Consider the following 27829-nt stretch of genomic DNA (forward strand, 5'->3'; position numbering starts at 1 on the left):
TCTTCTCCTCAAAAGTAAACTATAAAATGAATGTAACAGATTATATTAGGTTAACTGATACAGTTTGGTAAGATTAGACATACATTTTTCAACCAAAACCAAATTCTCTCTTTGAAAGGTAGACTCTGTAAAGTGAATACAAATTAGAATAAGATGCATTAAAATAGACCATTCACTTGAATAAACAAGGGAGACTGCCTTAGCTGCCAAGCCAAACACTTGAAATTCTAATCCTTTACTATCAAAGACTGACTGAATTTCAATGAGAGCAGAATGACAAGGTAGTAAAGTCACAAGACTTTATTTATTATATGTGGCAAACACTTTCATGGTATTTGAGAGAGCTCAGACTTTCTCTGCAACAGGTTTGAATCTCTACAATTAAATTAGCCAGAATAGAGTCTTAATTAAAAAAAAAAAATCCAAACCACCAAAAGATACATTTTAGGTAATAACAAGATCTAAAAGGGAAGCCATGATGGAATGAAAAAGACAACCAGCCCATAGTCGTAAGAAACATGAGCATCTGTTTCCAGTATTTCTCACCTCAAACAAATCTGGTAAGATTAAGATGACCCTGCAAGGCCTACTTAGAAGTTAAAAAAATTATTGACAAAGTGTTTAAATATTTTTATAAATAATATTAACAAAAATATCCCACACTTTCAGTCTTGCTTTGGCCTGATTCTTGATACCGTGTCAAATTCCCCTCTAGATGGGCATTATATCAGACTTTCTTCTGAAGCTGCTTTGCCACCTTTAGGACTGATGCTGGCAGTTATGCTAGCCCTGCCTGAAGCAGAAGGAAAGAAATCAACATGATCACTCATGTCCCCAACTCAGTCCATTACAGATCAGTGGCCGCCACTGTGCTTTGGTATCTAGTATTTTTGAAGGGTCACTTTTGAAGTTCTACCTCTGCAGTTTCTTAGGTGCTTAGAAAAGTTTCAGCTCTGCAAACACTTGCAGGGGCAGAGATTCTCTTGAGTTGGTTTTTGTTCTGAAGACAGCTGCTCCAGGGAGAGTCATGTTTACCCATACGTCCAGATCCTAAGACAAACTATTATTGTCTGCAAAAAGGCAGAAGGACCTAGCAATCTGAAAGCTTTATTTCTCTGTGAAGCGCTGGCTAGCCCAGGCCTCACTATGTAGGACAGGCTGGCCTGGAGCTCCCAGAGCTCCTCCTGCAGCTGTGTCTTGGGTGGTTACCTACTGCAAACACAGTCACTGCTGAGGACTGCTGTCCCAGCCCCTCACAGCTCATCGGACGTGATGTTCACCTTGGGTAGGTCACACTCCTTGCTGGTCTGACAGCTCTGAAGAATGTCCCTGTAGTGGTGCTTCAGGTCCTCATACAGAACGGCAGGTTCTTGCGAGTAAGCCAGGGGTAACACCTTCTCATTCAGCAGCACCTGCACCCGGAATTCTTCCCTAGGGGTCTTTGCGTCTTCACAGTGGTATAGCACGAATACGAGGTTTGCGGCATAGGGCACGATGTGACCACTCCGGAACTGGCGGTGGACTTGCTCCTCAAAATTGTACGCTGTCAGAGGCTCCTTGTCTTTGAAGTGGCCCATGAGAGACAGCAGTGGCAGGAGGGTCTCTGCATGACCAAACTGGAGTATGACTGGAGAAGAGATTGGCTGAGACCTGAAAAGAGAAATTGAAGAGAAAGCTTATATAGTCATGCCATAAAATATAATACCTACACTTATGGTAAGTAATTTTAGGTAATTAATACCTACACTTATGGTAAGTAATTTTCTCATTTTAAAATGTAATCCCTCCCTTAATTTTTTTTTGATTACATTTCATGTGTAAGTTGGGGGGGGGGCTTACAAGTGCCACAGCATGTGTGTGGTCAGAGACCACCGTCAGGAGCCGGAGGAGCTGGTCCTCTCCTTCCACCATGTGGGTCCAGGAGACTGAACTCCACAGTCAGGCTTGGCTGGCAGGCACCTCAACCCACTGAGCCATTTTGATGGCTCCTCCTTTAAAAGTTCTTTATATATGTAACTCAAGCGTATGGCTGAACTTCTGTGGGACAACTGAACTATTTTTACACTAAATGTTAAGTTCTAAGAATCAGGAAATCCCGAGTGCCACAAACCTATCTAAAGTAGAGCACACAAAGGAGCATTTTATTGACAGAAGACCTTGAAGTGCTCACAGCAGCACTTTCTGTGAGGCGCTGGGCCAGCTAGGAAGACTGACTCCCGGAGCACTCTTGAATGAATGAATGCACTTAAAGTGCTGGCTTTTATCTTTTCAAGTTTTCTTTTTCTCAGTCTTTCCTTTGTGTGTGTGTGTGTATGTCTGTGTTTGCACGTGTGTGCATCTTTCACCTTTGCATATGCTGAGCCCAGGAAAGGGAGCTGAGTGTTAGCTTCTGTATCTTCCTTAGAGACTGGAGGTCTATCCCCAAACCCAAGGCTGACAGTTTTTGCGTGAGGCCAGAACCCAACAGGGCCCAGTAGTTCTCCTGTCCCAGAGCTGAACAATAGACATTTGTGAGGATAAATACAATGAACATACATGCACATACATGTTGGGAAGAGAACAAATTATAAGTTCAAAGTCCTGTTAAACACATCCACTACAGAAGGTATTAAAGCTAGAGTGTGACTCATCTGCACTAGAGTTTGAACCTAAAAACACACGTGTTCTTCCACTGTTATAATTCCAGCTTCTGACCCAAATTTTAAATCTGACGATTCTTTATACTCAAATTTTAAAGTCTCATTTTTTTCCTTTTGTCTCCCTTGTTGCCAATAATACTGTAACATCAGCATTTTTTCAGAGGAAAGTTAAGGAAAATAGTGCTTTAAACTGTTTATTGTGGGCCTAGAGAGATGGCTTAGCAGTTAGGAGCACATACTGTTTCTGCAGAGGGCCCAAGTTTGTTTCCCAACACCCACACCAGGCAGCTCACAAATGTCTACAACTCCAGCTCCAGGGAATCTGGCGCCCTCTTGTGTCCTCTGCAGGTACCTACATGCATGTGTGCATACCTATTTATAAATAAAATTTAAAGGTAAAAAAAATCAAAAGTTTTAAAAAATTTATTGGGAATTCTATAAACAATAAAGATGTTCATATGTTAGATGCATAAAAGAAGCTATGTAAACCACAAATAAGTGAGTGTCTTTTGGCACTTAAGTGAATTTAAAAATAACGTATATTTTAAGATTATTCTAGACATTTGGTGACTAGAGAGATGGCTCAGATGTTTAGAGCACTGGCTGCTCTTCCAGAGGATCAGGGTTCTGTTCCCAGTACGCACAGGACGGCTCACCACCATCTGTAACCCCAGTTCCAGTGGCCCCAGTGCCCTCCTCTGGCCTCCACGTACACTGTATATATGTGGCATACAGACATCTACGCAAGCAAAGCAAAGCCTACACACAAAATACAAATAAATAAGTATTAAGTTTGCTACAACAGGATGGAAAAGTGCTAGTTTTTTACAAATGTCACCACATCATCCTCTAATAAAGAACAAACTCTCCTGTAAAAGTCTGCAATAGACAGTAAGACAAAATAATATACAAAACAATATACAAAAACAAAACAAACAAAAAATCAGAACTTTGCACTCTGGCTATGCCTGTACAATAGGAGAAAGATAACTATGATTATAGCCAAAAGTAAAGATGCTTCTAATTCCTCAAAAATAGTCGAAAAAACTAAATGAGAATAGCAGTGAGGACATGATTTTGCTAATTCAAATGTGCCTATAGGAAATAACTATTTCATAGCTTATATATTCTCCTGTAACCAAGTAGAGATAGTTTAAGTCTATGAAATGTCAAATAAGAGGAATGAGCATGATCTCATGTTTTGTTTTGGTTTGTGTGTGTGTGTGTGTGTGTGTTTTCTAGCCCTTCCTGCAGCTCACGGTACCCAGACGAAGCAGATGTTCTTGTAACTAAGAAAAAGGGCACACGGTGACGCTGCTTATATTAAGACAAAAGGTTCTGGAAAAAATGGACGCACTGAGATTTGCAACAAGTAAAGGAACAGTCTTGTCAAAGATGCATTTGACTAGTCTGCAGAAATATCACTCCATGCCAAGTGCTAGCACCGTGTTCGCTTCTCTTCTCATGTGGTTGGTGAGGAGAAAAGCAGGTAAGATAATGACAAGCAGATGTATTTCTGGCTCATACAGAGAGCAGCAGCTAACCGCGGGACCCCGTCCCATCTGAGGGGGACCTTGGGCAGCGTGTGGAGAGCACCGTGCACACATTGCTGCCTGCCCTGGTAAGTGTGAAGTGCAGCAGCTACAGGCGTGGAGAATGCGGGAGTACATTGTGGATGCAGTGGCAGGGCCGCCTGCTGTCAGCACAACCAGCTAAACTCACTAAACCTACGAGGGGAGGTCAAGGAAAACAGCCCACCCCTGTGGAAAATTATTGCTCTAAATATGATTTACAAAATCTCTTCTTTTGAGAGAGAGAGAGAGAGAAGGTCTTACTGTGTAGCTCTGGCTGACCTGAAATTCACTATAGAGACCAATCCAGCCTCTAACTCACGACAGTTGCCTACTCTTGCCTTCCCAAGTGCTAAGTTAAAGAAAGACATGCAATGACCTGCTCTCTGATCACCCACCTCTGATGGGGGTGCAGCCTTACTAAGCCACAGAGAAAGACAATGCAGCCAGTCCTGATGAGACCTGACAGGCTAGGGTCAGAGGGAAGGGAAGGAGGACCAACCCTATCAGTGGACTGGGGGAGGGGCATGGGAGGAAAAGAGGGAGGGAGGATGGTATTGGGAGGGGACTATGACGTGGGAGGTGGCTACAGTTGGGATACAAAGTGAATAAACTGTAATCAATAAAACAAGTAATTAACTTTAAAAAAGAAAATGTTAAAAAAAAAAAAAAAGACATGCACTACCATATACAGGCCATAAAGTAAAATATTTTTTAAAAGGTTAGTTTCCTCCAGATAATATATACCTGAAACTTATTAAAAATAAATTTGTGGCTTGCTACCCTGGCTCTAGATGCAAGTTCATGTCAATCAAAGCCTTCCCAAACTTGAGCATCTGCTAAAGTGAGCACAGTGGAAGGTAGGGCCTCCACAGCAGAAAACCGAGGGCATAACAACATAGTCAGCAAGTTACGCCAAGTAACCAGAAGCCACTTCCTTTGCAGAGCTGCTGGACTAAACTATAGCAATAAGTTTGCAGGAGGCACAGAGCAGCAAATCAATGTGGGACAGCAAATAGTCACATGCCGTAGGCTGGGGCGGCTGCAGCAGCGGGTGTCATAGGTCACACATTAGTGCTGTTAAGAGTCTAGGGTCCATGTGGCCGTTCAGATTGGTTCTCTTTCTAAAACAGAAGTGCGTAAATACAGTGAGGACAAACACCATAGTGAGTGGCACATTCACCTCACTGAGCAGCGTATACTAAAAAGCACCAAATATAACTTGCGTTGTTCAGGTATACCCCATGACTCAAGTTTCAGGGACACAATCAGAGCCAGAACAAAGGATTAAGTAACATAAATCATCTGGATAAAAATCTTAACTTCCTCTTGTATAAGAAAATACTTGTAGCTGGGAGCGGTGGTGCACACCTGTAATCCCAGCACTCAGGAGGCAGAGGCAGCTTGGATCTCTGTGAGTTCGAGGCCAGCCTGGGACACAAAGGGAGTTCAGGACAGCCAAGGCTACACAGAGAAACCCTGTCTCGAAAAACCAAAACAAACAAAGGAAAGAAAGAAAAAGCAAACACCTGTCTAATATAGTACTGTCAGACAGTCGTTTACTTGTAAACCATTGCTGATTTAACTTTCAAGCCAGTGTTCATCCGGGAGCAGAACAGCATTCTACCTGCCAGTTCAGGAAGACTGCAGGGTGTCAGTGCTTGGTCTCAAGGCTCTCAGCTAGGAATCTGAACTTGCCAATTTCAAAAGCACATGCATGTCAAATCGGGGAGAAGGACAATGGCTTACGTTCTTACTTGGCACAAATTCTTCCAAAGATATATAAAAAGCAAGGACCATCTACCTAAGATTTTTAGTCTAAAGTGGTATACAGTAAAGAAAAAAAAAAGAATTTGTTTCTCCTTGCAGTGGCAGGGGTTAAACCCCAGGCGTTGGATGCACGAGGTAAGCGTCCTACCACTACCCTATCCTTCCAGACCTCTCCTTGCTTTGGCTTTAGAGGATGGGTCTCACCACATAGACCACTATCTCCTGAAATTCACCATTTAGCCCAAGCTGGTACCACAACTTCCCTAGTGCTGGGAATACACGTAGGCACTACCATCCGTGTATGACCACCACCACCACACATATGAACACACGCACACACACACACACACCCCTTATTCTTGACTCTTTCATTTCAAATACAACACAGAGTTCAGTAGATGGCTAGGTTGAGGTTCTAAGGGTAATAACATGAACTTAGCCTACTTCCAATTAAGCTGTAACTGGAAGAACACTAAATTTTATGATGGGGGGAGTTCCCTATGCTGTCTAGCTGAGTCCAGCTCTTTCCACATTAGCCGCTTGGCTGCTGGGGTTGCTGGGAGTCCTCCTCCATGACAGACTATGCTGAACACAGTGCTTCCGTTAATAATAGCTCAGAACATAAACTGCTTCTGTCTCAAACATATGCTTTTCTTCATTATTTTGTTTCACATAGCCCGAATTCAACTTAGTTATCATTGGAGAGTTAAGTGAAATAAATAAATAAATACAGATAAAACAATCTCGACTCTTTGTGGCTCCCAAGAAAGCATAAGAAGAGCATCTAAATCAATTTTGAGATGTAAAACTCAAATCAACTTACACATTGATTTTTTAGTTATTTTAAAATCACCACGTTCAAAATCAAGGGTCCATTTACAAATAAGAATGCCAGAACGCTTTCTTCCTCTCCTAAACAAGAGGATGTGGCAGTATACAAACTGAGCTCTACTTTGATGTCTGAAACTCTATTGGAAAATAGACTCTTATGGGAACACCTCCTCCCAAGGGTTAATATAATCCTTAAACAGCTGCTCACACTCACACTTGCCTGCCCTTTTATAAGACTTACTCGAATTTCTGTTTGGGGGGATAGATTTAAATAATATAAGCATTCAATGGAAAACAGTATTATTTTTCTCTTCTAAATTACACCGGAACAGCAAAAGTGTGTGTGTGTGTGTGTGAGAGAGAGAGAGAGAGAGAGTGAGAGAGAGAGAGAGAGAGAGAGAGGTGGGGGGAGGTTCAATTATGGAAGACTCCATGAGTTTTGGGGTTTGTGTTCGTGCATATACAAAAGACTCTTCCATGTGTACACAGTGTGGTTGGTCATTTTCACTCCCCACCCCCTCCTCCTCCCTCTGGACTCTTCCCAACAATTTCTCACCCTGTTTTCATGACCCACTCAGTTTTACTATGGTTGCTTAAACTGCCAATAGTGTCTCGGAGGGCTATGGCCTCCCCACAAAAGGTTTTTGATCTGCTTATGTTATCATTATCATCACCATTCCAAACACCTCAAGCCAAATATCCAAGATCTAATCTTTATCAGAAGCCATTAAAAGTATTCCCTAAGTTTTTATCAAGTGTCTAGCTTTTAAAATGTTATTTTGGCTAATGTTTCAGAGGGTTTAATCATGTTCACTCGCCCAACAGGGCAACTGGACAGAATACAGTGGCACTAGGAGGAATATGGCTGAGAAGAGCTGTTCAAGTCACGGCCAATCAGAAAGCAGACAGAAAGGGGAAATCAGTAACTCCATAAGGAAGCAACTAAGGTTTATTTCTAGGAACATGCTGCCACTGCTCCAAACACTAAAGCTGAGAGTAAACCACAGAGAACACCAAGTTCTAAGCCACCTCCTGGGAATTGGTTTGCTCCAGTTCATACAGGCCCAAGCACTCCATGAAAGTACCAAATGCCCAGTTTCTGCCTCGAGTGTATCCCAAGAATAGCATGAGACAACCTTTTCAGCCTCAGTATTCCACACTGTATCTAGTCTGTGATCAAACCCAAATACTGACAACGCAAATGGGAGTATATGTGCCTGTTTTTGAATGAGGAAAGATGTCTGTTTGTCTCTGTGTCTCTGTCAATATCTCTGTCTCTCTCTCTCTCTCTCTCTCACACACACACACACACACACGACATAAGAGGGGCGTGTTGGTGTGAAGAAGGGGTTCAGTGGGAGGCAGAAGGAACCAGACAGGATAATGGAATGAAAAGGCTGAAGACAGATCATGTACGTGTATGAAATTTAATTACGGTTGCTTGCATGAGCATGGGCATGGGCTTAAGGGCATAAGCAACTTCCAATGGCTACAGCACTGAAGAAGAATGGCTCCCCTCTCTCAGCAGCCACTGGCTGATAGCAGCTCCTCAGCTACAGGCCCAGTCTCATGCTCTATCTTATCTTTGACATGGGATCTCTCACTGCACCTGCAACAAGTTAACGGTGAACTGTTAACTCACGGCTGCCAGTGAACTCTGGGAAGCTACCTTCCTCTGCCTCCCAGTGTGGGTTATAGAAGGGTGCAGTCATGTCCTGTTTTCACATGGCTGCTGGGGATTCAAATTCAGACCCTCACGCACAGCAAACATTTCACGAGCTGAGCTATCTCCCCAACTCCTGAGCAAACCTAGTAAATCATATCTGAGAAATAAGAAGTCCTGTGTAGTCAAGTGAATTACCTTGTTACCCAGGAAGAATGCAGTTCTGCAAATTACACCCTTGTTTCACTTATAAAATGAGATTTCATTAAGTCTTCAACCCAAAACAAAATTTAATCCGAAGTATAAAATTACATCAAGAAATGAGAAGATGTACACATTCAAAGTAGGTAAACTGTTTTAAGTAATTCAAAATGCCAAGTATGAAAAAAAATAATTACACGTTTTCCCTCAAATGTATTCAGCTAGATCTTTCTAAGCTCTTAATTTATGTTTCACACGCAACTGGTGTTACACAAACTAAGTTTTCAAACATGATCTGGGAATAGCAGATGGAGCTTTGGACAAATTTCACAATTTGTACACTTACATAAGAGCACAAAGAAGTGGGTGGAACTGCCAGAGCTTTGAGAAACTTTGAGAAGAAAATTAGCAAAAATAAATTGTATTTACAAGTCTTTTTCTACATTTGATTGCAGTAGTCTCTGGAGAAGTATGCATTTGACAGTATAAGCCTAGCACTAAAATGACACAAACATGGTTTTTCTTCAGCAAAAATATGTAGAAATTAAGTTCACAAGATAGAAGAACAGGGATAAAGCTTTGTACACCAGACTGGCCTCAAACTCACAGAGATCCACCTGTCTCTAGCTCCCTGGGTGCTGGGTTTAAAGGCGTATGCTGCCACGACCTGCTGAGGCTGACACGTTTAAGGTTAGTAAAAAATGCCTCTTTGGTCTTTGATCACCCATAAAGATATTTCTTCCCATAAAGATTTCAAGTGACCGGAGCACTTTTGTTTCTACCTGCATGACATATGCTCTTATATGACTGCCTCCCATCTGGGATGTGGGTTTCTGGAGACAACAGTTTGAAAGTATTTATCTTAGCATAATCTCTATTACCTGACAAAGGAACACCACTAGTACTCAAAAATAAGGTGAGGACTTATCTGCACTTACTAGATAGACCACGGTTGGGGGAAGAGCGGTGAGGTGGATTGTACTCCATAGCATTCTGAGGAGAGGGTTACCTGACTGTTACATCAATACAAATAATTTAAAAGGAAACAGTGAACATTTTAAATTAACATCTAGAACACAGGTTGAGTACAATTGTTTTGCTCTGGCCTAAAAAACACACCCTCTACCTATTAGGATTTATTTTCCCATATTATCTAAGTTGAACCATCAAACCAAAAAGTGACGTATTTGGTAAGCACCTGTTTATGAAACAGTGGTAAAAGATAAATGTGTACAAATTCATTATATTTTCATATAATGCATTGTTTTACTCAATTTCTTCCAGATCTACAATGATTTAACTTAGTTGGGAAACACTGAACAAGAATTTTAACATTGTTCTAAAGTCAACAGAAATCCCACCATACTACCCTCACTTTATTTAAAGCCAATTAGTCTTTTTAGTTACTCTGACCTTGCAGTTATTCACTTTTCTAATCTGCTACAGAATTTTGTCTCAGTCACTTTAGGAATTAACTTTACTAGCATGTGAATATTCAAAACTTTCTTCCTCACATTTGTTACCACTCCCAACTCTAATGTTATGCCCAGTTCACTGCTTTGCCACAAGGATTTGCTAAACTGAAATGAACTGAGTCTTTCCTTATGAAACCTTTTACTATACCTTAGTTCAGAGGTCTTCAACCTGTGTGTCATGACCTCTTTGGGGTCGAATGACCCTTTCACAGACCATCAGAAAACAGATATTTACATTATGATTCATAACAGCAGCAAAATTACAGCTATGAAGTAGCAATGAAAATAATTTTATGGTTAGGTTCACCACAACACAAAGAACTGTATTAAACGGTAGCAGAATTAGGAAGGTTGAGGACCATTACCTTAATTGGTAGCAGCATTCCTCCCAGAGGTTCTCATACATTTATTCAGATTTTGCTAGAATTATTATATGAAGAGAATATGTTTCTTAATAGGCCAGCCAATTCTACTGAGCAAGTTATTTAAAGTTCATGGAACTTCTAAGAGAGTAACTACAGGATCAAAGCAAAGTATTCCCTCCAAATATGGCAAGAATAACTATGACATAATTGATATTATAAAAACTGCATAAAGAGAGTTTAAAAATACATACAAGAATATTATTGTTCAAATATAATAAATAGTTAAAATATTATGCAGATTAAGCAAATGCTATCTATCCAAAGTCACATGATCAGAACCATCTCTTGGGAAGAAGACTATATTGGTATAAAGCTAATAAGACCAATCTTGGGGGAAGCCTTGAAGGTCCTATCTACGGCCTAGGTGAGAGCTGAGGAGACACAACAGCCAGCGAATGCTGCTGAGCTCCCCAGCACCCATGGAAGAAGCTGTGAATGGTGGCATTCACTGAAACTCCAGAGCAGCGGCGCAGATGCAAAAGGGACCCTGGAGCAATTTGGACAAACCCGTCTAGCTAACCTGTGAACTGGTTGAGTGAAGGCAGGATGGAGAACACTGGAGGAAGACACTCAATAGTGGTGTCTGACCTCCACATATATCTGTGTATGCTTACAGGCATGTACTCATACACCTATTACACACATAGACATACAAACTAATTAAATATATTTTTAGAAAAGAAGTATTGGCTTAAAGTGAGGTGGTTGCAATGAGGATAAAGAAAAGATTAAGAGTATAAAAATGTAAATTAGAAAGTTAAAACTGAAGAGATGGCTCAAATGTCTGAGTCTCACAACCTGAGTTTGACCTCTGGAATCTATGTTGTAGGAAAGAAGTGACTCCCTCAAGTTATCCTCTGATTTCCACACACATGCTGTGAAACATGTTCGTGTGCAAACACACAAACATGCATAAGTAAAGAAATAACTAAATGTAATTTCAACAAACCCACACGGCATTGATTGGATACAGAAAGTGAAGGAGATGGAGTCCAGAACGGCATGAGGTCTTGTGGCTTGGATGCCCGGGAGACTAATGTGGCACTAAAGTAAACACTACAGAAGAAAAGGCAGCATTGTAGATAAGCCACTATCTGTACCTCTTACTACATCATACACAAGTTACTGAAGATAGAGCAGTACACTGAAAATGTCTTAGAACCACACAGGATAACAATGAAAACTTGTCTATCGAAAACAGACGTATGAACCTGAACTTAGGGACTAGCCATGCTGTTTACTCTCCCATTATTTAGCCCATCATCTTCCAATATCTAGCACTATAAAGATCACAGCCCCAGAGTTACATCCCTCAGCCCTGACTTTATAAAATGACCTAGAATCCAGATATATTCCTAAGTACTTTAAGAGACCAAGTTGCCCCTATTTTAATGAGCAAATTGACAAAAACAGGATAGATTTACTGTGTTTCTGTACAGGGGTGTTGTGGCACCTAGCGTTAAGAGGAAGAATTACACAACTTAAAAAATAACCCTATTAATTACAAAATCTGAAATACCCAAGGCATAAGAAACCATCAAAAGACACTCATCACTACCGAGTAGACACAACGGATGGAGTCACTCAGTCACATGGACGTTCAATGTCAGTATCTTCCAAGGTTCTCCAAAGAGGCTATGAATTTTACACTTCTACCAGTCATGAATGAGGTTGGTCTTTTCCTTTCCCCCAGTTTAAGAGGTACATTAGTGGTATTTTACTGAGGCTCTGAAAGGCATGGCGATGAATGGCAAACCTTTTTTCATATGCCATCCATGTATCTTCTTTAAAGAAGTCTGTGCAAATCTTTTGCACTTATTTTTTTAAATTTGGGAGGAGAGATAACAGGTATCAAACCAGGTACTTACATTTATTAAGTACAGATGCCACCACTAACCCTGCAACCTCCCTTCTAAGCCTTTAAAAAAGGTTCATTCTCTTATTAAGTAAGATGCAATTCTCTGTATGCTCTGGATTCAAATTCCTATATACATATACATTTTGAAAATATTTTATCTTTCCCAAATGGTACCCTTTGAAAAGAATAGTTTAAAATTTAGTAAATCTATTTTATAAACTTTTATTAATGGATTGTGTTTTGGGTTATATTTAAGAAAACCTCACTCAATCCAAGGTTATGAATGAGTTTAATCTTTCGTAACTAGGTCATTGCTATTTTTTTCTCTTTCAGAAGGTTTACAGTTTTAAATTATACATTACAATCTATAATTCCTTCCTATTTGTGGTGTGCAAAGTCTAAGTATCTCATTTTTTTAGCATGGATATCCAAGTGTCCCAGCATTATCTGTTTGAAATGATATCCCTTTTCCATCATATTGCCTTGGCATCTTTTATTGAAAATCAATTTAACATACATGGCTGTTCTCCAGTATTCATGGAGAATTGTTTCTAGGACTCCCCCATAGAAACTCACATATAAAATGACGTAGTATTTACATGTGACTGACATCTATTCTGCCATAAATTTTCCATTATCACCAGATTATTTATAATAGCTATGTAAAGGTTACTATTCAGCATTATTCAGCAAATAATGACACATAAAGAGTCTATATATTCAGGATCCTGTGAATTTAGACCCAGAGTTAACTAAATACCAAAGGAAACCCATGGATACAGATGGTCAACTATATAAGGGTTTATTTCATGATGTAACTGGATTCCTTTATCTATGCAATTATGACTATATTATGTCTGAGGTATCTGCTTGGTTTTGAGACAGGTTTGTTATGTGACCCAGGATGTCCTTCACACTCATTACTTTGCCTCAGTCTCCAAAGTGTTAGGATTCCAGGTGCACACCAGGCTTTCTACAAGTTCTGACAGAAGCACGGCAAATCCTTTTGTTCTTTTTCAAAATTAATTTCATTTCTATACATCTTTTAAATTCCTGTGTAAGCTTACAACTAAGTTGTCCATTTCTGCAAAGAAACTTGTGGGACTTTGATAAAAATTCCACTCAACCTCAGCCAGGTTGTGGTGGTACACAGCTTTAAACCCAGAGCTTCGGAGGCAGGGACTGTGGGTTCAGGGCCAGCCTGGTGTACATAGTTAGTTCCAGGACAGCCAGGGCTACATAACAGAGAGACTTGTCAAAGAAAGGAAGGAAGAAAGAAGGAGTGAAGGAGGGAGGGAGGATGAAGGGAGGAAGGAAACCAAACAATTCTACTCAACTAATAATTGGGTCTTATAGTTCTGGGGCTTATTTGGAACGTCACTCCTTGTACTGTCCTCAATTTTCAGTATACAGAAATTCTCACTTATTATAAAACACTACTGATAATTTTTATTGCAAGCTTCAAACTAGAATTAAATTATAACAACAAGCCTTCCAAAGTTATTTAAGGGGATCCTGACACAATTATAAATTTATCATCCCTTAGACTCAACACTGAGCCAGTGAACAATGATCAAACAGGAAAGGTCTATTATCTCGTAAAGTATGAGAGCTGGAAGTCATTCAGAAAATCAAACAGGAAAAAGTTAACTCCTGTGTGAATTATCTTTACTTGAAATCTCCCCAGAAGCTTCTGGTTGGACCGGAAGATGGCTCAGCTGCTAAGAGAATGTACCGCCAAACCTCATGACCCAAGTTTCATAGCTGGAACCCATATGGTGGAAGAGAAAATCAACTCCTGCAAGTTGTCCCTTGACACCCACACAATAAATAGACAAACGCATATATAAATATCTATGTTTATATATGTGTGTGTTTCTGGTAGCAGAAAACAAATAGTTAATCTAATTGGAGGTTTTGTTTTATTAGATTCCCCCCTTAACTCCTGTCAAACCCAAGAACAGTTTACAAATCAGTGCTGTGTCCCTAAGTAAAATACATTCGTAGGAACAAAACTTAGTGCTTTATTTAGTGACACAGATCATCTCCAGTTTTTGCTGCCCCCTTTTGGTCAATATCTATAAATATGTATCTGTCAAATATTTCTACCACGAAGCTTTTATCTTTGCTTGCTTGGTTTTGGTGCTGGAGACCTCATACCTGGCATGCACTCATTGTACCAATGACTATATCCTCAAAACCATACTGTAAAAAAAATAAAAATAAAGGAGATCCACCTTTCTCTGCCTCCCAGAGTGCTGCGATTACAGTTGTGGGCCACCACACCTGGCTTGTAAAAATAATTTTTAATGTAGGAATGTTAACAAAAGCTTCTGTTCCTCAAATGAGAAATTATCTTTTAAAATAAAAATGTTTTGCATATTCATAAGAAGCCATTTCATAACAGCAACTAGAAAGAACTCAAGCACCGCTGAGAAGTGACGACGATGAACACTGCTACATGCTCGCTGCAGTGCACATGCAATTACAGAACGACTGCTAGAAATGTAGTGCTGAGTGGGAGAACAGGCCTCAAGACAGTACACAGTATGCTCTCAACAAAACTGATGTACTGATTAGCCAGTATCAACCACCATATCAACGTTTTTTGAAAATACATTTTTAAATTCATGCATTGTACGGCATTTTTTCAGAAGCTTATGAACGGCAAGCTCCAATGTCTTCCATGCTTTTACCTTTGCTTCTGCTCAACTGCTTTGTCCAGGTGTAGGAAGATATCCTGAAACAGGCTGCAGCTGGACCGGCTGTTAATGGTATAGCCATAACTTCGTTTCCAATACTGTTTCAGATCGTTTAAGTATTCCAGTACCTAAACAAAAACATTCCAAAAGTAATTTCTAATACCATTCCAGAAATGTAACAGATTCCTGAGTAACAGTAATTCTCAGAAAGGTTACACTACTTTCATTACAGAGTAAGCAGCAGCATCTTTGCATTCATCACCTACAGCTGCTGGCCCAGGCATCTAAAGACTCCAAGGTCCAGTGTTCAGCCACATCTGTGGCACCAAAATATCAAGTCAGGGCTAAAGGGAAATGAAAGCCTTTGGCTCTGGCTCCTTTCTTCTGACTTATATTTACAGACAATGTGAATTTTTAAGAATTTAGGATAGCTCCTAGAGAAACGTGGTGCTAGTAGTCAATGTTTGGGGCAGAGATAGGGCAGTGTGCTGGACCCCAAAGAAAACACAGCAAAGTTAGCAAAAAGGATAAAGAAAACACAATGTACAGATCTCAACACTCAAGGAACTAGGTAAACATATATTAAATATACTTGGAAATAAAACAATAGCACTAGAAATCAAAACAATGGCAAATGATCATTACAAAAAAATCACCCCATGCACACTTAAGTCAGACAAAAAAAAAACCTTAAAAGTGCAGGCACAACAGAGTTTTACAGCCAAGTATAAAAATTTGTGTAAACAAACAGCTACAGTCAAAGTTCTAAAGAGATGTTGAGGTTTTAAATGGCAAGGGTCAGGTTTACCAGATGAAAGATCTGGATAATGGGAATGACTTTTATAGGAAAATCTTATATACAAAATACAGAGCTGTAGAACAGCCAACACGACAGAGGGCAGCTGGCTCTGCACCATCTCTGTAAAGACCCACCTGACTCCCACTGAACTGCCTTCCAGGTGACCTTAACTACGGTACCTCCACCGAAGAGCGCATTATTAAAAAATAATGAAAGCACCTTTTATTCCTTGTACTTATGTTGCATCAGTATTTTCAGTTCTAAGCAAATACCTGATATAAAACAACCACTAAAACAATTGTTTGATAAATAGCAGAAGATGCGGTCCAGCATTCCACAAAGTCCTGGATAACTGAAAATCCTCAGTTCTCAGAATTTTGTAAATGTCTCATCATTTAAAATGTTATACATTTAGTGTGTGTGTGGTGTGTGTGTGTGTGTGTGTGTGTGTGTGTGTGTGTGTGTATACGCGCACCACACACACAGGCACATACAGAAGCACATATCTCTGTAGGGCAGGTACATGCCAAGGGTGGGGTTCAGAGGAGAGCTTGCAGGAGTGGCTCTCATTCTATCACACACACTCCAAGAAATCAACTCAGGGCATCAGGGTGAACAGCAAGCAAGCACCTTTACTAGCTGAACCATCTCACCAAACCATTATTTTTAATTTTCAAATATAAAATAAAATGCAACAGTAGTAAAATAATCTCCTGTGTACCCATCATCCAACTTCAGCAATGATCATTTAGTCAATCCTGTTTCAACTACACTCTAGTTACCAATAGATTATTCTCAAGTAAATTTATGATATCACTTTATTTCATCTGTAAAGACTTCAGTACGTAAACTTACCACAAAGTGTAAGTTTTAAGTGGTAATAGATAAAATTATTTTTAATCAAATCATTGAAGAAGGAAAAAGTATTTAAAAGATACTGTTGTTTTTTAATTAAGAAAAACTTGTATGTGTGTGCTTAAATTACTTTTTGTGCACCACATACAGGCAAGAGCCTTTGGAGGCCAGAAGAAGGCATCAGATTCCATACACCTGGAGTTTAAAAAGGCTGTGGGTCACAATGTGGGTAAATCTGTTCTCCAAAGGCACTGTAAGTGCTCTTAATCACTGGGCCATTTATCTAGCCACAATATATATTTAACCAACTTCCTTTTCATATATAAAAGGAAACCCTTAATTTATTTAAACATGTATTTCAAATTGCTAACTCATGGTTGCTTGTATGAGTTCACTGATTACACACAGCAAATGCTATAACCCACAGTCCAGAAACCTGGCAGGCAATATTTCATCAAATCATCAAACATATCAAGGATGTGACAAACTGACATAATTCTTTGTGATGTGATACACTTAGAAGGATTTCAAATAGAATTCTTGTCAAAAAATGTTTAATTTGAATTTATATAAGCAAAGACTCAGGCATATTCAATACACTGTACAGAAAAAAGCATATCCCTACAGGATGCGAATGCATAACAGATGATAGCAAGCTGGAGTGCTTTTCTAGACTAAAGGAGGCTAAATAGACACACCAGCAAATGGGACCAGCAATCCTTGATGAGACTCTGAATTTAAGAAGAATAGCTGAGGCACTTAGCATTTAACAGATATGGTGGCAGGTTTTTGCCATGCATCAAATTACCTACTAGAAGGAAAAAGAATGTACAGAAAGCAAAAGTAAAATATTTGAAGGAAGAGGAAGTGAACACGGAAGGGCAAACGAAGCACACTGGGTGATGAGCAGATGGCAAAGGCAGGTCATGATCACCTCAAGGAAAGTGGTGTGCACTTAAAGGGTCAGTCTTTGCAAGGGACCACATGGACAAAGCCACTTAGGACAGGAAGGAGGCAGCCAATAGGCACTAAGTGAGTTACATCCTAAACATTTCAACAACTACAATAACCTGGGCAAGCAAGCTAAATGACACATTTCTCTTTTGTCAAAATTTACCATTTATATAATACTGAAAATCACTTCAGCTCTGATCGTCCCCTGGGCCCAAGCAGCGTGAGTGAGAGGGAGATGTCTGACATATGTGAACGGTGACCGGAGATTCCTTTGTGTATATAGGGGTGAAATCATTAATGGTGCGCTTTCATTTTAAAGGTGTCCAGCTACAGGGGGAGTGAGGGAGAAGAAAGAAATCTAAAGTAGAGGTAGAGGAACAAAAGTGGGTAAAGGAGAAGAAAGACAAATACCCCATGCATTCTTTCATATATAGAAAACAGAAAACTAGCTTGTATGGTCAGAGAGAAGTGGGAGGAGGAAGAGAGAAGGGTGGAAGGAGGGGGAGAGCAAAGTTATCATATGACATATATGTACACAGATATCATAGTCAAGCCCATTATTCTGTAGCTATTAAAAACTAAAACATGAAACAGGGGACTGGGAAGGTGGCATAGACCTCCTGCAAATGAAATAAAAAGTTCAGAAGACAAGTCCTATGTTCATCCAAAGTAGGGCATACTAAAGGCAGGAAAGCTGAGACTTCTGAGTGGTGAGTTTGGAGCCCACCACAGAAGGTTACTGGGGGATGAGAAAAGGCTTGCCATCCAGCCATGACTCAGAGCACAAAGGGAAGGAACAAACAAAATGTGTGTACTCTGGCGCTTAACCCTACAGAGGCCATTCACTGGGCCTCCTTCACTCCTCTCAACTTTCCCACGAGCTCCTCCTTCACTGCTTCAAGAACCATGGCATGACCTTTGACCTGCTGCTAGTCACCTAAGTCCCCACAAAACAAAACAAAGCACCTTCATGTGCTTGAAATCCTGCTCTGTTGGGAAGGAGAATAGTTCCTTAGAATTGGAGTCCCTATGAAGCACTGATGTTTTATATGTGCATGAGGCTAACTAAGATCTGGAAGTTTACAATCCTGGAAAATCCAAAACACATCCCTACTCCAACCTTTCTGGATCCCAGCACTCAAGAATCAAGCAAAATTTAGGTCTTTCTATATTCCTTCAAAGTCACATGAAAACCCGGGCCAGGAAGTAGACAGAAACTGCGATGAATCAGTACCACTGCCAGATGGAGCCAGGCAGCATCTTAGGCAAACACCGGAACTCGGTTTCTCCTGAGAACTACTAGGGGTGAACCGGCTCTGAGCATAACTCGGCCTTATCTTAGCCCTGCTACCTCTCCCAGCAGTCAGTTTTTAAGTAGGATGGAAGGGAGGCACCACCTAGAAATCAAATTGTCATGAAAAAAAAAAAAAAGTTAATGTGAGTTCTACAAATCCAAATTATTCACCCACTTAAGCATTTATCTGTCCTAACTCAGAAGAATTAGGAGTTAGTGCTGGGCAGTTTGTATCCCCTAATCCTATTTATATGCTAGAAAGCTGCCTTAAGTAACAACAACAAAAAATTCAAATAATACCAAAAACCATGAAGAAGAAGTACAAAGGAAACACTTACCTTTGCATCTTCTATGTCAAACACATCACACCAGGGAGAATGCATGCCCTTAATAGCCAGGTCAAAGGAACAGGTGAAGAAGGCTACCTGAAGTAAGTCTGCAGGAGAAAGTAGGTAAAATTTGCAGGTTATTAGTGTCTGCACTTCTTAAAGATATATCGCATAGAATGCTATGTGCTCAGTTACACACCCAGCTGAAAACACTGGTGTTTCTGGAGCAGAGACTATCAAGGCTTGACCTGTACGATGCAGATGGGTGACCGTGCCACTAGGAGACACCAGGAGGGAGACATTTCAGTCCAACGAGACTAGGAAGCATTTCTAAAGTTGCCCCAAAATAAAGGATTTATATGACTTTTTTATTTGTATTATTTTACAGCGATAATTCAGAAAAGGCAACTCTTAAATTGTAAGTAATGCTTAGAGACAAGGCTTTCACACAGAATCCGGTTAAGAACCTTGTATATTAATTTATAAAAGACTTAAAGAATATGAAAATAAAAATAAGCGCACGGTGCATAACTGCCCTGACCCAAGACGTACTATTCAGTTAATATGAATTTAATTATGGATCTTTAAGAAAAGTAACTTGGTTTTTGTGGGATTTTGTTGTTGTTGTTGTTGTTTAACATTTAACACTTCCAAACTGTTTAGACCAGAATTTAAGTGGAATACAACAGACATTATTACCTGCATTTAACTTGTTTACTGGTACTTGCAAAGTAGCTGCAACTTTCTTTAAAATCTTCTGCATTTCAGGTCCAGTTTTGAAGGCTTCCACATGATAAAGAGCTGTAGCATTTCTTTCCACATCAGTTAAAAACTTCTCACAATGATCAAAGAACCTCATTAGTTTGTCATTAATTCTTGGAGGGTCACACTCCATATCTGAGGTGGAAAAAAAAAAAGCATACACAGGTAAATCATTGCCATAAGTGACAATTTCAAATCACTGAAAATTTTAAGTGTGAAAAGGGAACATTTAACAAACTATTAAGCTATCTTTGGGCGAGGGGAAAAAAAAAACACAACAAAACATCGATCAAGAGAATGGTGTAGGTGCCAGTGGAGGCCAGAAGAGGAAGTCAGACCCTGGGTTTAGACAGATGTGAGCTGCCTGATGGGGTACTGGGAATTGAACTTGGGTTCTCTCTCTTAACCATCTCTCTAGCCCCAAAGAGAAGGTTGTTTTACAATTTGTGCTTTATTTATTTATTTATTTATTTATTTATTCATTTACTTATTTGAGGAATTTATTTATTTATTTATTTATTTGCTTATTTATTTATTTATTTATATTGAGAAATCAAACTCAGGGACTTCACACGATAGGCCAGCTCTCTATCCACTAGACTACATCCCCAGCACAGCGTCCTCATTTATAACAATTATAATACATGAACAGATATGCTAGAAAAGTTTAAAACATGTTGACTGAAAATAAATGAGTTAAACCAACGCTATACAAGGAAATTATATATATAACACATGTATATGTATATGTATATATAAATGTCTTCTGAAAACAAGAGTAACCAGGGAAGGGCAAAACTGTTACTAAATATTGTTTCCCTCCAGCACAGTAACCTTAGAAAGCAAACTAAAAACCAGCAGTTTCCAGATTTCAGGTGGAGAAATCTGCTTCTCTATGCTAAGCAAAACTCCAAGTGGAGTGACTCATTTTCTCAACTAACTTTTCCAAGCTGTATTACTTTACAAAATATTCTCTTTTGACAGAAACTACTGAAAACAGCAAAGCAACATTAATGTTTCAGGTCTGCTGTTTCATTTCAGAAGCCAAGCACCTCTGGTCTTCTTCCTGAAGCTCTCGGATAGCTTCCTGTCTAGCACTTACTAAGTTACATTATTTCCACAACTTGCCAACAAATGTTTATTGAAAAAGCATTCATAATCATGCTTCAACTGCTGGGGCCTTTTTCTAGTTATATTCAAAACATTTCCACCTTCATTTTTCCAATAAGAAAAGAACACTATTGTTCCTGGGCATGAACATGAAAAAAACAAGTTAGACCATTTTATGTTAGATATATGTGAATAAATATAAATATATACATAAATATATTCCCCCAAATGGTAATTCTGTTAATTCTGATTACCAACTGGATTATAGTTCTCATAGAAACATTCTGAATAAGAGAATTCTGTCATCTTCCTACATGGCTCCAAAGAACAACTTCGCATTTGTGTATCAAATTATATTGTTCTGTTTCCATAAAAAACTAAAATCTGATTCTTTGGGCTTTCTCAAAAGCCCAGATAAAACTACCATCTAGACATGATAAGAGAGTGGCTAGGCATGAGTTTAATCTCTGAGACTGAAACAATGGGGGTTATATTTATCCTGAATTATTTTCATGCCTGGCTTTATACTCTTGAGGCAATGCCAACCTTCACAATGCAATCTGAAGACTGTAATTCATTTATCCTAAGAGGTCCAATACATATTTACACAGTAAACACTGTGCTTTTAAAAAAAAAAAAATTACTGGTATCGATTTTAGAGTACAACTAGCAGGACTCATTTCTCCCTTTTACTACATACACCAGAGATCCAATTCAGGTTCCCAGGCTTGGCTGAAGCCCCTTTGCCTGCTGAGCCATCTCATTAGCCCTGTTGTGCTATTTTAAATGTTCTAGTTTTGACACTCAAGTTAATTTTAATGGATTCAGGAGGATTTTTACTCAAACTAATCGCCTTTAATTGAAGCACTGGGAAGGCAGAGACAGGCAGATCTCTGTGAGTTCAAGGCCAGGAGTCCAGGACAGCCAGGGATCTGTCACACAGAAAAACCTTGTCTTGAAAAACAGAAAACAAAACCAACCAACTAAAAACAAAACAAAACACCACTAAATGAGCCAGCTGAGTCACTCATAAAGTAGTGACACACGACAATAGGTAATCTCTAGAAGAGGATTTAAATGTTATAGAAGTGATAGGTGGAGTACTAGTTTTTGAGTCTCTGAAGGCTAATGATGTTCCTCATTTCAGTCCTCTTACCTGAAATCTAATAGCAGCTGCTAACACTTGTTCATCACTTGATACAAAAATGTTGCATGCCATTTTCATCAGGTATGTAAAAGGGGTCACATGCAGAAGATACATGGTGTAATGGTTGAGAGGAAGCACTTACTAAGATTTCCTAGATCCACATCTAGCTGTATGAAAATCACCAAATTATTTGTTATTGTTGTTCATCCATGAGATTGGCAGAGGGACACAAATTAGCCACTTCATAAAGCAGTGTATTCAACGAGATAAAGGTGAGGAATGTGTGGCATAAAAGAAGCATTAATGTTTGCCGTGATAGCTGTAATTTTTTGAAGGAAAAAGGGCACCACTCTCGAAAAGTCACACATCTGGATACTTGGGCCTGACTAGTTCACAAACTATGTAAGGGCAGTGAAGGAGGCACCCTTGGCTTCTTCACCTGTGAAATGAGGATTTCACTACCTGAGCGCCCAAATTCTGAAACAGTATGATGAGGGAATGAGTAAGTAAGGTGATACTTGTGACCTCGAACCACAGCTACAATGAGGAAAACTCTACAGTAAATATAGAACAAAACAGGGTACCCTTAGGCCACCCTAACCATAAGTAGGGCATAGAGAGAGTTTGACGAGCCGCTCCCTTAAAAAGCATGTAAATTTCGAAACAGCTGAAAAGACGATGATATATTTAAAAAAAAAAAAAAAAACAGCCCAACTCTCAGAAGCAATGCGGGAGGAAGAAAGTTCTATATTATTATTTTAAAGAGTGGGCCCAGTTGTTAAACTAGTTGCCAGGAAGAGAAAGAAGGCTAGGCTGGAGCTCCAAGAGATAACGCGATTTGAGAATGGGAATGTAAAACTGGAAGGATCTTTTTTTCTTTCCTCCTTCCTGATGGATCTCCAGCGTCCCCTACAGCACCTGCAGGTAGAAAATGCCAGGAATTCATAGCTGATGAGTGTAGACACAAGCATTTGTACTATAACCACAGAGACAGCCAAGTCCACAACATCCTGTGCCCCGAGAGCTTAAGTGAGCCGGCGATGGAGGACCGGGAAAGCGGAGCGAGAGCAGCGGCAGAGTTGGGGGATCACGGTCTGGGGAAGGCGGGCCGCGCTGTCACCTGAGACGTCCGGCGGCGGCACTCCTGGGTGGTAGCGCTGCCACAGCCCTTGGAGGAAGGCGGCGCTGCTGTCCACACAGCGGTGCTTGGAGCTGGTGACCAGCCGCAGGCGGCCGAAGTTCTCCCGGCTGAAGAGGTCTGGGAAGAGGGCGGCCAGGCGCAGTGCCAGCTGTCGCATGTCCTGCCGCCCCTTCTCCACCAGCTGCCCGTCCATCCAGTCCTGGTACCACAGCGTCCGCTCGGCCAGCGCGGCGGCCACTCGGCTCCCGCCGTCCCCGCGGGTCTCCAGCAGCCCCTGCATCTGCCTCAGCTTGCGGATCTGCTTGGTCGTGGGGTAGCGGGTGCCGTGACGGATGAGGGCGACCAGCTGCACCGGGGTGCAGGTCCCCGGCAGCAGCTCCGGGTCCCGCCGCGGCGCCACCGGGTCGAGCAGCACCCAGGGGTTGACATCTTCGTAGCGGGTCTTCGTGCCGAAGTAGGGGCTGAGCGCCGAGGCCACCGGGTCGCCGCGGCCCGGGAGAGAGCAGCGCGCGAACGACGAGAGCAGCGCCCCAGCCAGGACCGCGGCGGGTGCCACCGAGGCGCGCGGGCGGCTGCACGCGCCGCGAAGCATCGTGCCCGGGGGCCCGCGGAGGGCGGCGCGCGGCGGCCGACCCCCACTTCCGGATCCGCCGGCGGGGGGCGGGAGCTGGGCGTGCTTCCGGCTGGGGACCTCGGAGCGCGAGCGTGGTCCGCGGGGGTCGCCGCCGAGCGAGGACGGCGGAAGATCCCGGAGCCGTGGTGTGGCCAGGTGGAAAGGCGGAAAACCCGGAGGAGCCTGCGGTACCCGGCGCCAGGTGGAGGCGGCGTCAGCTGACCCGGAGCGTGGGCGACTCTCCGGGAGCTTGGCGCCTCAGGAACCGACGTCAAAGGTTCCTGAGCTGTTTGGGTTTTACGGTGTGCCCAAAGAGCCCACATCAAGCCTTAGGCTGGGTTCTGCCCAAAGAGAACCCTTAGTCGATGGCTTTTGTTTCGTCCTTTACTGTGTTTTTTCAAAATGTGGCCTCTGAGGCATCAGCCTCAAGGCTGAGAAAGGACATCTCTGTCCCTGGCATGCAGAATACCTCCTGAATCTCACCTCCCCCCTTGTTAGAGTTTGGAAACAAGGACAGTTCAGAGGCATGAGTTTGGAAAGGGGCTTATTTCTCAAGAAAGTTAAGTCCTGGGCCTTTAGGGTGATGTTAATATAGACTAGAGCCGACACAACATCTCAACTCTCTTTAGAGAGTAATAACAGCTGTCCTTATAATTTGGGTACACTGAGTCATGGCCTAACAGATGCACTCCATTATTAAGTATGAGGTCATCAGCTGTATGGAGGAAACACCCACATTTTCCCACGCAATTATACAAATCAGCAGTTAAGTTTTAAAGATGCACCATTTGTGTGCAGAAGCCCACGAAAGCTAGAATAAGGCGCTGGAGTCCCTGGAACTGGAGTTACAGGCAGTTATGAGCTGTCTTGTGGGTGCTAGGAACATAACTGGTTCTCTTCAAAAGCACAAAGCACCGAGCCATCTCTCCAGCCCCAACTGTTGAGTGTTCGGCTATGGAGCTCCGAATCTCGGACTCAAAAACCATGAATCGGAATACCTCAGTTTTTCTACCAGAACCCAGTTTATATGCCAGTTGAGGAAAGAAGTATAAATCATGATTATCCAAATCCAAGGAGATTTGGATCATATTTTGCCAGTGGCTCTTTCCCTTAAAAACATTGCTTTAACTTTTTAATTAAGTATCTCTCAGAAAATTGTACCTCCAAGTACTAACCAAGAGGAAAATGTTATAAAATCAAGAGTAGATTTCAGTTTGAATGCTGAAAATTTAAGGCGTTCTGGAGGGAAGGGGAAAATTGTAAGACAAGTGTGCTATTTTGAAATGTCATTTTAGAATCTCAAATGACTAAAAACTTACAGCTGTCTTGTTTATCACAGAATGTTACTTAAATTAGTACTTACTGAATTTTAACCCTTATACTTTATAGGCTAAATTGCCTGTTTGTTTTGTGTTTGTTGTTTGTTTTCAATGACACATTTTTTCAATTGCTGTAATTTGTTACTTTACAAAGTAGTAGGTTTTCAGATGGCATTTTCCTAATACTTAGTTTTTTCTGTACCTTCTCCAGCCCCGCCGTCTCTCCATCGCTCAGCTCTGACCCCCGTCCCCTTAAGCCCTTCTCCGGTATCTCTCCTTTCTTAGTAAATGTGTTCTAGTACCTTGCCCACTCCTCACTCTATTATAAAGTTTCCTTTGTTCCTCCTGGATACCTTTTCAGTTTTCTGGTGTCTATACATACTCACACATATATACACTAAAATCCAAAAACTAAAGTCTGAATATGAGAGAGCACATAGGGTGTTTGCTTTTCTAAGCCTGGGTTGCCTCAATATTTCCCAGTTTTGTTAGTTTTCCTGAAAAATTCTTTTGTCCATATGGCAGAGTCAAAGTCAATTGTATATGTGTACCGTAGTTTCATTATTCACCAGTTGATGGACATCTAGGCTGATGGCATTTTGTTACTGTAAATAGAGCTACAATGAGTATTGCTGAACAAGCATCTTTATAGTAAAATGTAACCCCTTTGGGTATATACCTGAATGGTACAGCTGGGATAAACAGTAGTTCTATTTTGCAGCTTTTCGAGAAATGCTGACTTACATGATGGCTAGGCCAGTTTACACTCCGGACAGCCCTAACACCCGTTCCTTTTCTCCTTTACCCTGGCCAGCATTTGTTTTCTCCAGGACAGTCATACTTTGATGGAGTCTCAAAGTAGTTTTAATTTGCATTCTCTGGTCACTAAGGATTTGCAGACTTTTGAAACTACTTAGTGGCTATTTGTATTTCTTCTTTTGAGAACTATTTATTTCCTTGACCTTTTTTTTTTTTTTCATTTTTAATTAAAATCTAATTATATCACCTCCCCCTTTCCTTGCTCCAACTCCTCCCATGTCTCCTACAAGAGACATTTAAATTTTATGGCCCCTTTTTCCTTGATTATTTTAGCTATATGTATGCAAAACATATACATATATAAAGACAACGTGCTGAGTCCAGTTAGTGATGCTATGTGTGTGATCTCAGGGCTGACCGTTTTGTATTGGATAAACAATTCGGAGTTCATACCAAGGAGAGAGTGACACTCCTCTCAGCAGTCACTAGTTGCTTGGAGTTCTTTGACTTTTAAGAGGTTTCCCTCTTCTGTGTCAGCATGCTTTTGGTCTTGTCATTGTTCAGGTTTTATATAGGCAGCCATATTGTTAAGGCATCATACATGTAGCTCCCCTGTCATTTCTCTGAGACACAGTCTCACGGTAGACTTCCTGGTCATCAGGTGCTTAACAGTCTTTCTGTCCACCTCTTCTGCAGTGTTTTCTGAGCTTTAGGTACAAAAGTTGCATTGTAGATGTTCCTTGGAGACTCCCCATGGTCAATTAGTCTCAGCATTATGACCAGTTGTAATAATGGTCTCTGTGTGCTGCAAAGCAGAGCTTCTTTGATGTAGGGGTGAGTGCTACACTTTATCTTTGGGTTTAAGTTTTAGAATGCAGTTAGGGATTATACTGGTCTAGTTGAGTGATGCTAGTAGGTTCTCCTCTAAAAGCCATGACCTAATTAGCCCCAGGTAGTTGGGTAGGTTTCTATTACCATTATTTGTCTCTTGTTGAGTGGACCTTAAGCCCATATCACCAAGATATGAGTACCACTATTTCATCGGCAGGAATATCTTACCAACCTGGTAAATGTTGTGGTTCATGATCATCTTATATCTGGATAGAATGTTTATTGCACCCCTCTCTTGGCATCTTTCTGTACTAGGAAAGCTGGAAAGAAGCAGTCTTCTGAGTCTTGTGTCCAAAACGTGTCGTGTCTTCAACAATAGGTACTTAACGTCAATCTTTGGGAACCAACCAAGGGAAACAGCAATAGCCTGTATTGTTTTGGAGGTACTTGGACTACGTTGACCAACAACTCAAATGGAGAGTTCCCATGCCTGATGCTGGGGAGTGGGGGATAGTAAGGTACAGGTAATTTGAAAGGGGAAACAAAAAAATTTGGAAAGGGGAGGGAGGTCAATACAAACTAGAAAGAGGGAAGAAAAAACAAATACCATTAAGGATTTCTCATAAGTCTCCTATATACTTTGTACATAATACATGTGTATACACATATACATAAATATCTCAAATGGAGTTATGCCACTTAGGCTGACAATGGCCCCCAAAAGAGCTATAAAATATCTTTGGATATTTTATATTTTTGGATTAAATTATTTTCTTGTTTC

General features: G+C 40.9%; 1 protein-coding gene across 1 annotated transcript; it reads right to left on the reverse strand.

Annotated features, from left to right (window-relative positions):
* Positions 1-285: 285 nt before the first annotated feature.
* On the reverse strand, positions 286-24317 carry Minpp1 (multiple inositol-polyphosphate phosphatase 1). The gene is made up of 5 exons (XM_055614033.1): positions 23506-24317; positions 20066-20263; positions 19376-19473; positions 15130-15263; positions 286-1650 (listed from the first exon to the last, which is right to left on the reverse strand). The coding sequence occupies exons 1-5, from the start codon at positions 24116-24118 to the stop codon at positions 1254-1256; spliced, it is 1440 nt and encodes a 479-aa protein (XP_055470008.1). The 5' UTR covers positions 24119-24317; the 3' UTR covers positions 286-1253.
* Between the last annotated feature and the right edge of the window lie 3512 nt (positions 24318-27829).

This window comes from Psammomys obesus, unplaced genomic scaffold, assembly GCF_907164565.1.
Source record: "Psammomys obesus unplaced genomic scaffold, mPsaObe1.curated_primary_1811, whole genome shotgun sequence".
NCBI classification, from domain to species: domain Eukaryota; kingdom Metazoa; phylum Chordata; class Mammalia; order Rodentia; family Muridae; genus Psammomys; species Psammomys obesus.